Source organism: Oreochromis niloticus, linkage group LG7 (genome assembly GCF_001858045.2).
Source record: "Oreochromis niloticus isolate F11D_XX linkage group LG7, O_niloticus_UMD_NMBU, whole genome shotgun sequence".
Lineage (NCBI taxonomy): Eukaryota > Metazoa > Chordata > Actinopteri > Cichliformes > Cichlidae > Oreochromis > Oreochromis niloticus.
The window spans coordinates 60,623,978-60,636,001 of NC_031972.2; the positions used below are offsets into that span (position 1 = coordinate 60,623,978).

Sequence of the window (12,024 nt, forward strand, 5' to 3'; positions counted from 1 at the left end):
TGTTATCTATTTGCTTTCACATTTATTTGATGTAGTCTCTGGCCTAAAAATCTGAGCATGGGGACATCTATAATTCTGTCAGATGTAAAATTTAAAGGTTGCCCTTTTTAGTATTTTGTTCTCCACGGCTAGAAGGTTAGGTCACAGCTGGTAGGCAGTTTAATGTGGCATCACAAACACATGTGCAAATAAATGAAAATACACACAAAACATGTTAATTCCTCACAACACACTTAATTCATGGAGTCTCTTAGCTGACTGTAAAATGTAAATTAATGTTCATACACTGCATGAGTCATGTTAACTATCGCTATATTTTAAATAGCTGTAGCATTACTTTATTAACTCTCCTACAAGTAGCTAAAGCTTCATAATTGTAGCGTCCATACGTTTTCTTAACCGCTTGTCCACTTCAGGGTATCTGGAGCCTTTAGGCTGTCATAGGGGGAAAAGCAGACTACACCTTGGAAAGGTTGTAACTGTTAAAGAAAAGCCAACATTTCAGGGTCACATTCCAATCAACCAATCTAATATACTTGTCTTTGGATTATGGGAGGAAGTACTGAGAATCATAAAGTCACAGGCAGAAAGGCCACGGGACTTCAGTACAACAGTGCTAACCATTACACCACCAGCTGCCAACCTACTGGAACCCATGCAATTAATTTGCTAATGTGAGGTTTATAAGCACCATGCTTCTGTTTTAATAATACTTTAAATGCTGGCTGTACATATTTGAGTCACCCCCAGGTCAGTGGAAGCCCTGACGGCCAAAAAACTTTAAAGCCTCTTAAGCCCAAAAGGGGGTTTCTGAGCTTCCTGCTCAAAAATGAAATGCCCAAAATTAATTGATTATTTCTCTGCAATTACAAACTCTGTGTATACAATACTGGTATCAAAAAATAAAGCTAACACTTGTGAAATTTCATCAGAGGTGTAAATATTGCAGCAGCTTTTACTGTGTCAAAGTTACTGGGACTGGAACACAGAAAAAGTAAGTAGATTTTATCCTTACCTAATTTTTCATTTAATTTTTTTAGCATATAACCCTTTAAAAATATGCTTCAATTCACATTTCATTCCAGAAATTCAGTAACCAACATATAAACATCATCTGTGCAAAGATTTATGTTTCTAACGTGAAACAGTGAAAAATTACAGCAATGTCAATACATGAATATCCAGACATTGTACAAATATGTCCAATTTTGGCACACATTGGACACCATGTCAGTTGAACTTTTTAGGTATTAAAGAGCAGAAATTAATCAATTTTATTAAGAGGCTTTAAAATGCTAGATTTTTTAAATATATTTTTGAAGAATTAACCACACATTTACATGGCAATGGGCCTTTTCTGCCATAAAGCGTTTAATTGGCCTCTGGCCCTTTAGACTAGAGGGGCTGTAACTTTGGTTTCTTTTGGTCAATTTGCATGATTGACACCTCTTTTTAAACGTTTGAGCCAATAGGATCTCCCAGTAATGATGCCATGTTCACTTCAACCAATCACAAGTTGCAAGGCCAAACCCCAAGTGGGACCAAAGCTGTGTCCAAATTCATGGGCTGCATCCTCCTGAGGACGCATTTGTAGACCTATTACGTCACAGCGAAGCGCCGAAGGCTGTAAGCTGTGTCCCAAAAACGTCGGCTGCATCCTCCGGAGGCCGCATTTGTAGACCTATTACGTCACAGCGAAGCGCCGAAGGCTGTCCAAATTCGTAGACTCCTCCAAATGCAGCCGACAAATGCCTCCTCCTTTTCCCCGAATTTGAAGGATGGGTCAGGTGTGTCCTTCGTAGCCCACCATATCCCAGAATTCATAGCGCGGCCCAGCCAAACTGCAGTTCCCGGCAATGGCGGCCGCTACTAAGTTTTACAATTACTGTTATTAATCCTTCTGGGTCACAAAATAAACTTTTAACATATTTTCAGGCAAGAATGTGGGTGTAAACTTGAAATATCTGCTCGGTTTATCAAGACATCGCATATTTGCAAAAGTGCTTCGACGTTTTCGGAGACGTCTGTTACCCACCAGCTCGATAGCTAGCCGAGCTCAAGGGTCACTGAAGCCGCCGAGAACGGCACAACTCCCGGCACATCATTTTCAGATCACCGCCGACTTTCGCTACTCTGGTTAAACGTAATATATAAGTCACTTAAACAACCTAAAAATGATATTGTTTGGCTTTTTTCAGTGTTTTATTTGTTCGTGAGTAAATCGGTTTGGCTGAGATTAAAGTTATTAGATTAGATAAAATAAAACTTTATTAATCCCCTGGGTGGGTTCCTCCTTGGTTTTAGGCTACGTTCACACTGCAGGCGAAAGCGCATCAAATCCGATTTTTTTTACCCTATGCGACCCGTATCCGATCATGGTATGACAGTGTGAACGGCACAAATCCGATATTTTCAAATCCGATCTGGGTCACTTTCGTATGTGGTACTGAATCCGATACGTATCTGATGTTTTAGAAAGCGACTGCTGTGTGAACGGTAAAGTCGCATTAAATCCGTCTTTTACGTCACTGACACAAGACAGACGCCAATTATCAGCGCAGGAGAAGCGGCCGATGAGCAGACAGCCGAGTTTATTAAACTCCACCGAGACAGCAGTGACTTTAATCAGAAGGCTAGACCGTCCAATTTCACAGCCGTTTACTTCCGGCCTACCCGACCTTCTGAGGACCCGGCCCACGTAGACCGCAAAGGCCGGGTCCTCAGGAGGATGCAGCCCATGAATTTGGACACAGCTCAAATTTACTGCATGTGGCATCTGTCCAGTCACGTGTCTGTAGGTGGGTCTAAAATGGAGGTGTTTGATGGAAATGGCCCTAACGCAGCTAGTTAGCCGTGGTAACTGCTGATAATCAAGAGGCTACCAGCTACCTGCGAAAATAATGGAGGAAATCGGGACAGTAAGCCAATTTCTGTCTAAGTGCATTTGCGCTGCTATGTGTTTTTGTGGTCTTCTTTTGTGGCTCTTTCACTGAATTTTGGTCAGAGTGTGGTGAAACTTGGTGTTTGGAATCAGTGATAGCTCTGGAAGATAACTAGCCTTCCTTTAGCCGGTTATATGAAGTCTGAAGAATTTCTGGTTTGGTTTTGTTTGTTTAGCGGACTTGTGCGCATTTATGTAACTGCTCGTTTAATCATGGCTTGTTTTCGTTGTGTTTGGTGGTTGTAGAAATGGTTTATATGAGATTTTAGCTGAGATTTAGAGGTTTCAGTGGATACCTCACATGTCGGGACTTATATTTCTGACTGTTTAACACGATCTCCTCCTTTTTGCCCCTAGTACCGGGGGCGTGGGGTTTAAATTACAGCTGTGGCAATGTGCAAATTTTGCAATGACAGAAGAAGAGACCTGGCCTCCTTAGGAGGGACCCATACAACTTGGTCTTGAGTACTGTTCCTGAAATAAACATGGTCTTTGTTATTTCTGAAGTAATAAAGTTTATTTTAATAAACACTCAAATATGTTATGAAAATAGGAAATATGAAAAAAATACATTGTTGTGTATTAAAAATTGTTTTTCAAATTTCTACAGCATTTCTAGAACACCCATTGTGTTGTATTTTTCACACCAGTGATAACCGAAGTGTGAGCAGTCGCCACCTCATGGGCCATGAAGGTACTGCAGGTGGGCCCTAAAAATCGCAGACATTTAAAAAAAAAAAAAACCTTTTTAATAAAAAATCAGTTAACTGAAATACTCAGTTATTACAAAATGTAAAAAGATGTAGTAGACAGGGACATATCATTTAACACGTAAACTTACGTAATCCTTAATCCTCTTGGATCTTAACCTGAATCTTAATCTAAAGGTGTTGATGGAGAATCAAGTCACGAGTAAAGAACTGGGTGGGCTGCAGAAGATTTTTGCATTTCAAACTCGGGCTTTGGCAGTCTGAAGTCTGGGAATGATTGTTATGTGCAGATTTAAGCACCGGCCAGATGTGCTTGAAATGTCAAAGTGGTTTGGGGTGTCGAATGGAGTTAGAGTGGGAAGCAGACAGATTCTCATCAGAGGGGAAAAATGAGTTAGACTTAAGTATATCCCTAAAAGTCAAGAGGAACAAGAGAAACAAAGGCTTTTAGAGTGAACAGAGTTTGTTCTTTTAAAGTTTACACTTCTACAAAAAAGGCTAAAAGCGTTTGTCGCAGACATGCATCCATTTAAAATTATTGTCAAGACAATAGCAGTGCCATTAGAGTAGCTGCTTTTTCATGCCACCCTCCAAACTTAATACTGACATTAATTTATCTTCATTGGACATAAATATCACGAGTAGCATAATACTCTGTTTTGATTTGTTATATTAATATTTGGATATTGATTTGTGTCTCATTCAGTCAGTGTTTTCCAGACCCTCTGCCTTCTCCAAGGGCAGTTTCAAAATGCTTGTCTCTGAGTGGTCATGGTATTTGCAGTGTGTGTGTGTGTGTGTGTGTGTGTGCGTGTGCACGCGTGTGTGTGGTGTTTTGGGCGGAGAATGGCAAGGGCTGTGGTAACAGCAGTTGTTAAGGAGTCGCCATGGTTACCACCGCCAAGGAACAATGTTGAACTGAGAATGCTTGGCTGTGTTAAAGACTGAAAGGAATCCCGAGGTGCTCACATATGTAGACATTTAAACACGGACACAATTAACACACACCCACAAAATGTTGTTATCCAATTGGATTTAGTCCTTAATGAATCATTAAGAGATTCTTATATGGAGCAGAAATGATCCATCATCGGATTAGCCGTGTCACACAAGGGACCATGTGATTAGGCCATGGAAATGTCTCTGTCGCCTCTTTTCTAAAGCACTGCTGGGCATCTTAATTTAGTGGGCTGTGAACTGCAGTGAAACACTAAGTAACACAGAGGGAAGTTGTGAGGGAAACACAACAGGGGGACGCACTCAACTGTAGGCAAAAACCAACAGTTTGATTCTGCACTTTTATGCGAATTTCTACTTGCTATGAATGTGACTTTCTAAATTTCTTATGTGCTCAATTCTGAAGGCCTATTGTTCAGTTTTGTGAGTGCCTCGATGTGCATGTGTGGCTGCATGGGCAAAAAGGAGGGTAAAGAGGGTGTTTGCCCTTCTAACTCTGCCCCCAGTGCGAGCCCCTTCATCCTCCCCTTGTTGTCATGCACAGCCGCTCTCTCTTTGGCACAAAGTAGGCTGGCAGCACAAGAGCCATGTGTTTTAGCTCCACACTTTGATGGGCTCAAAAAAACTTTTCAGAACTGTTTCTGAGTAACGTCGTGTAACGGGAAAGAAAGCGAGGAAAAGGAAAAAGAGGAGGAGAGTGGGGGTGCAAGAGGCTGCAAGTTGCGAGGGAGAGAGATGGGGAGCAGAAGGAGCTTCGAGCAAAGACAAACTGTCTTCTTTGTGGCTATATGATTCCAGTTGTTGAAGGATACATTTCCAGGAAAATAACTGGGAAGATTTTGTGAGACAAACAACAATAGGTGAGTTCAGACAAGCAAAAAAAGAAGCAGTGGAATTTAGAGTAAGTTCTCTTGGCTTCAATAGACAGAAACAAGGAGAGGGGGTGGGGGGTGTTTTTGTTACACTGCATGATTAGTAGCCTAATGGCATACTTTCTCTTTGTTTAATGTGATTTTAATTGATTTTCCCCTGAAAGCCCAGATCTGAGAGCTCCGATTGCCATCTTCATTTTTTACAATTACTGGACCTCTGGTTGAAACGAACGATCGTAAAGAGAAACATGATGAGAAGACAAAGAGCTTGTCCTTGTTTGGAATGTGATATTGTTTTTTGTTTTTTCATTCTTTCCCACAGGGTGTTTTCTTCACTCCATACTTTTCATCCTGCTACTGAACCAAGCCACCAGCCACTTTAACAATGCAGCGCGAGGAGCTGTCGGCCAGAGAGGAGTTCACCTACACCCACATGCCCACTCTGGAGAGAGGAAATGGGACACTGGGACGACGGGGTGACCGGGGAGCTGAGAGAAGGCCAGACAGAGGGGAGCGGGATAGGTCTGAACGGGACAGCTACACAGTGGACGTGAGGGCCAGTGACCTGCAGCTGGCCCAGCCGGAGCCCCTAAAGCACCCCTGCTTCAGCTACAGGGCCTGGCTCTACAGTGTCCTCATAGGGGTGAGAGGAAAGACAGTCAGGGGAAGCAACGGAAGCACACTACAGGATTTTTCTATTTAGTCCATAACACACAGATTTAAAGTTTGGGGTGATTCCTTTTTTTGAGTAGCCCCAATCTTGAAATTTTGAGTGACAAGTGGCAACAAGAAATCTTGTCTTGTGCTTCCACAAGGAAAGAACACCACGATGGGGTTGCTTCAATAATTAAAATGTTAGCAGATTGATTTTGGGCATGCATATTGTGTTACACTATGTAGACAAAAATATTGGACCACCTAAAAGCTCTTTTAGGACATCCCATTCTAAATCTGTAGGCATTTTAAGGACTTTTTGCCCCTCCTTTAGCAACTATAATACCTTCCACTCTTCTGAGAAGCCTTTTATATAGAAAGTCTGGCTGTGGAAATTTTTGCCCATTCATCCAGAAGATCATTTAGGTTGGACACTAATGCTGGAATAGATGACCTGGCTGAAAATCTCCCTTACAGTTCATCCCAAAGGTGTTCTGTGGGGTTGAGGTAAGGCCAGTCACGTTCTTCCACACTAAGCTCACCTAGCCAGTCCTTACTTTGTGCACTGGAACATAAAAGGCTCTTTCCCATGAAGTTAGATGCACATAATTGTCATGGTAAGCATCAAGACTTCTCTGCACTGGAACTGGAAGGGAGCCAAAGGCCAACCCCATATTATTATTGAGTTCAGTGATTAAGAGATGTGGCCCAATACTCTTGTGCACATAGTGTAAGTGTGAGGAGACACACCCAGCTCAATGCAAGGATCAACGCGGGCAAATTTTGAAGGTTTTGCAATGTGTAAATTGCTTCACATTGGAAGAAGCTGAACTATACAGACGTTACCCTAGATAGAAATGAAGTTTGGTTAACTAAAAGTAGTCTCCAATACTTTGTAAAATGAAAATGATAATGCTGACTACACAAATATATATGATAAAATCTAATACACACTTGTAAACGCTACATGCCAGAAAATTGTTGCTCAAACTAAAACCGAATTGTGTTTATTGCAAAAAAAGTACCCACTTTGTCACAGATATACTACTAGAAACATACCTATGTATTTCTGGTAAATTGCAGGTATATCAGTTATGATTATTTAGTGTTTATCAGTCAGACACCTGCCCACCGGACGCAAGAGTCTTGGTGGGGCTGTTGCACCAGGCAGGATTATGCAGTTGGCTTAGTTACTTCTCAAATGGCACGTGTGTATGAGGGAGGAATTCTTGCACAGTTTTACCTGCTGAATGCATTTATGACCCTTTTAATTGCGTATACATGGCTGCATGTGTGTGTGCGTCGGTGTCCTCAGGGCAGTCTGCTCATCACATCTGGTTTCTCTCTGTACTTGGGAAATGTGTTTCCTGTTGCCATGGACTACCTGCGCTGTGCTGCGGGCTCTGTAAGTGACCATCACAGTTACTTTAATCACATGCTGATATTGCTTTGAAATCTAGCATACCTTGCTGCATCTTTCACACTGTTTATACAGGAGTCATGTCAAAAATGGCAGTAATTGTCTTCACAGATAAATTTAGCAGCTCCTTTTTGTTGGTATTCTTCACAGGGCATCCCTGCAGCAATAGCTAGTTTTGCTATTGCCAAGAACAGACACGTTGCAGTGAGTAAACAATGAACTCACCAAAGGCTAAACAGATAATTATGTCTTAATGGTTTTTAATTGAAGCTTTTACCGAAGCACGATACTAATTAGACTCTCATGTTTCCTTCAAGGTGTCAGATTTTCAAGTGGTCTATGTGTCAACATTTGCTGTGACGACCACATGCCTGGTTTGGTTTGGTTGTAAGCTGGTCTTGAACCCCTCAGCTGTCAATGTGAGTCCATCTGTATCGAGAACTACGTGTCCTTTTGGATGCACAAACACAAACATTTTGAGTTATTCTTTTATAATTTGTTTTCTCTTTCAGCTGTCGTGTCTCTGTTCTCGCCCCCTAACATGTTCTGTCTGTTCTCAGATTAACTTCAACCTTATCCTGATGATCTTGTTGGAGGTGTTGATGGCCAGCACTGTCATCCTGTCAGCCCGCTCTGCAGAGGACTGCTGCTGCCACAGGAAGGTGTGTGAGTGTATGCATGTCTACATGAGCGATTTTTGTTTTTGTTTTTGTTCCCTTTCATTCTTTCATCCTAAACACTTTTCATTTTTCTATCCATCCTCCAGTCGGGGTCATACGACAGGCCTGTGATTATCAAACCTGCAGTCTTCCCCACTCGGCTCCTTAAAGCATATTCTGTGAGTAAACTTGCATATAAATAAGTATAACTATATAACCTATATATGTATATGTCTTGATGCATTCTCAATCATCCAGGAAGGTAAATCTCCAAAAGTTGAATCTGTTCATCTGGACGTAGCGTTTTGTGGGAGAAACGTTTCGTCACTCATCCAAGTGACTTCTTCAGTTCAGAAACTGAAGAAGTCACCATTAAATATGTAACAATTGAAGGAGCTGCAAAAAATAACCCTCTCAAACAGAACAATTAAAAGTTGAGCAGCGATCACAGCAGTACATGAACAGATTCAACTTTTGGAGATATATATGTATATGGTTTTTTTTAATGTATGTAATTGTTAATCCATAACTGATGTCTGCAACAGGTGATTGAAGTGATTGTAGGAATCTCGGCTGTATTTGGAGGCATTATTGCGCTCAACATGGACGCTTTGTTGCCTGGTCCCTACTTATCTGTTACATTTTTCTGGATCCTTGTGGCTGTAAGTTGGCTTAATAAAGCTTACTGTTTTTTAAGGCGCTTGTGGCCACTCAGAATGATAAAGTATATTTAAAGTGACTGACGAGCGACTCAATCGCCTAACATTACCTGTTATTCTTTGCAGTGCTTCCCCAGTGCTATTGCCAGTCATGTTGTGTCAGAATACCCTAACAAATGCCTGGTGAGTCCAATAATCTGATAGCTGCAGGATCTGTGACATGGATTAGTACAGTGTGAATGTAAAGCTGTTATACCATGGAGTTGGTTTTAAACTTGAAATTCATATACTTCAGTGTTTTATGACTAAACTTTTTCCTCCTGCTATTTGCTATCATGTGGGTGCAAAATGTCATTGGAGCAGGTATAATTTCATCTATCTAAGTACCACATCTATTTCTTCTTTCTACTGGCTTTTTGTGTCCTTTTTTCCGCCTTTCTTCTTTCTGCTCTCAACCCTGTATCTCTCAGGTGGAGGTGTTGATTGCCATCAGCAGCGTGACGTCTCCTCTGCTCTTTTCAGCCTCTGGCTTCCTCTCTTGCAGTGTGATCAGCTTTATTGAAATATTCCTGCATGATGTGCCTACAGCCAAAGTTAGTCTAATGAAGTGAAAATATATGGTTGTGTTTGTACTTTCAAGAGTTATCCACTTAGCCCTGGTGTCATTAAAAAAAACATACAGGAGCTGGGGAAATAAATCATGAGAAATTACTTTTAAAACTCCACCAATTTCACATATATGTGCTTGTCTCTCTTTGTATCCCAGCAATCCTATGACATATTGCTACTGATTCTGATGGTGCTGCTGCTGGTGCAGGCAATTCTTACTTCAGCCACTGTGGTGCACTGTGCCACCTACAAAAGTCAGCTTCGCATGGGAGCTCCAGAGTGTGATGACAACATTCAGACCCCGATGCATTACTGTGAGGTATGCCAGGTAAACACACCCATATGTGCAAATCCTGCTCTTGTCTATATCACTACTTACAACAACAGACATTTACTGATCAGTATAGCATCGAGGTATACCACATGTAAATGCATATGTATCAATTAATGAACTACATGCAAAAATAGCACGGTACCACTCATGCTCAACACCTGATTCCTCTGAATATTTTCTTTCCTTTTCATCCTCCACAGCAGCAAACATCAAATGGAGCGTTGCAGGATTTTGAGAAAGACAGAGCTTGGAAGGCAGTTGTGGTCCAAATGGCTCAATGAAGAGAACATCCAGGAATTTGGAGAGACATGGTGATAGAAGAAGGGTAAAACAAGCGCTGTAAGCTGCAAATACAAGAGTACAATCAGAAGACAGAGAATATTAGAACAAGAGGGAAAAGCAGTATTGGAGAGACATGGGAAACTGGAGACTGGAATAAAGAACAAAATACACGAAAATGAAGCAAAGATAGGAGAAAAAAAATTGAAACCGTGTACTTTGTTTTGCTTTTGTTAGTTTTTTTTTCTTACATAGATAATGCTTTTATGTGTGTTTTCCATATTGGTACCACTGTGGTGTTTTTAGGTCAGATTTAATGTATTTTTACACTGTATGCTAGTTGTATTGAAAATATGCGAGTCAATGGCAAGTAATAGAAAATGTCCCTAGCACCACATTGAAACAGAGTTCATTATATATCCTAATTTGAAACAGTTTTCTGCCCGTTCACATGTTGGTGACTAATCATGGTGGAAGATGCAACAGATACAAAAACTAATGAAGTGTATTTAACTCCGTGTCAAAGTCTAACTCAGTAGCTGTGTTCCTTGTGTGGTAGTTTTTACAGGAGAACTGCTTTAATATAGCCGCTGTGCAGCAGTATCAGCTGATGTAAATGATACTAACTGAAAGTATGCCTTGTGCAAAATAAAATGCCATCAGCACCAAGTATGTAAAGAGTAAATTTGTGCACGTGTTGAATGTTTTTATGAATGGGAAATGTTTTTTTCTGTGCTGGGAAAAAAAAGAACAAGAAAAGTCTTCATCTGAAAATAACTTTCATGGAAATGTTGTTCAGATATTATCTTATAATTTGATACCAAGCTGTGAGGTGGAACTTATATGTGTATTGATTTAATTGCAATAACTTCAGCACCCCTGTGTTTGCATTTGGACATGAAAATTGCCTTCTCATATTGTTATATTTATTAACTTCATTTCCTTCCTTTATTAATTTTCCCGCATCCCTCTGCTCCTGTGTCTGTCTCTGAGCTAGACACCGCACATCTCTTACTCATATTAAAAATATAAAGGAGGAGGAAATGGGGTGGTCACTATAATGATGTCTGGTCAGTTTTGGCTTGTCAAGTATGAATATAATCCTCATCACATCAGGTCATTAGCCTATTATTATAATTATTATTATTTTTACTTAAACCGCCACAACAAGACGCTTTATCATACTGCAACATGACCACGAAGAGGGTGAGAGATGGCAGACGGTGAGGTAAGGATACCCCAACCGGTGGAAACCGGCTTGAGTTAAAAGTGTCTGAGACAAAGAAGAGAGAGCATCGATGAAACTGTCCTTGTACAGGAGTGTTGTGCTCTGCAGCAGAAAGTTCATCCGTGACATTCAGCGTGATCAAAAGCAATACATTTCAGCGCACTAAGCAATTTATGTCGTTTTCCTTTAAGTACTTCTTGAAATTATGGCCTACATAATTTAGTAATAGATGACTAGTTGATGTCTTGGACCGTCCAAAAAAAGCAAAGATGCTCGCCACACCCAGTGAGTTTGAATGACAGACATCTTTCCCATTCCCTGTTTGCGTGTCTCTGTGGCAGTCCCACAGTCACAGATGATGGGCAGGTTGGATAAACCAATATCAGTGGGAAACAAAAGCCTGTCAGTGCCTTGTGGTTTGGTTGTAGACTAAGCTAATGTGGACTTTGAGTAGACTAATAGCCGGTGTTTGTTTCACTTAGCCTGTACTAAAGGCTTCAGTGACAAGTCTTAGCCTTTAAATATAGTAATACTAATAACATTTCTAAGGACTGCTTATTTATATTTAATAGAAGGTTATCTTTTAGGGCCTGTCATATCCAAGAATCCTAAAATCCATAGAGCTGTGTCTATAAGAGGCAGTTTCACAGGTAAATCTTTCAAAATAAATATAATCCGGATATGGATTGGGATATGTTTTTA

General features: G+C 40.7%; 1 protein-coding gene across 5 annotated transcripts; it reads left to right on the forward strand.

Annotated features, from left to right (window-relative positions):
• The first annotated feature begins 2,799 nt into the window (after positions 1-2,799).
• mlc1 (modulator of VRAC current 1) lies at positions 2,800-10,871 on the forward strand. 5 transcript variants are annotated; one of them, XM_019361873.2, is made up of 12 exons: positions 2,800-2,918; positions 5,803-6,123; positions 7,450-7,539; positions 7,705-7,758; positions 7,872-7,973; positions 8,115-8,216; positions 8,321-8,392; positions 8,759-8,875; positions 8,999-9,055; positions 9,343-9,465; positions 9,639-9,809; positions 10,016-10,871. In XM_019361873.2, the coding sequence occupies exons 2-12, from the start codon at positions 5,866-5,868 to the stop codon at positions 10,094-10,096; spliced, it is 1,227 nt and encodes a 408-aa protein (XP_019217418.1). In that variant the 5' UTR covers positions 2,800-2,918; positions 5,803-5,865; the 3' UTR covers positions 10,097-10,871. The 5 variants fall into 5 exon arrangements, with proteins under 5 accessions (XP_019217418.1, XP_025765168.1, XP_005471130.1 ...); XM_025909383.1 differs by lacking the exon at positions 2,800-2,918 and adding an exon at positions 5,158-5,468 and having other exon boundaries at positions 10,019-10,871; XM_005471073.4 differs by lacking the exon at positions 2,800-2,918 and adding an exon at positions 5,159-5,468.
• The last annotated feature ends 1,153 nt before the right edge of the window (positions 10,872-12,024 follow it).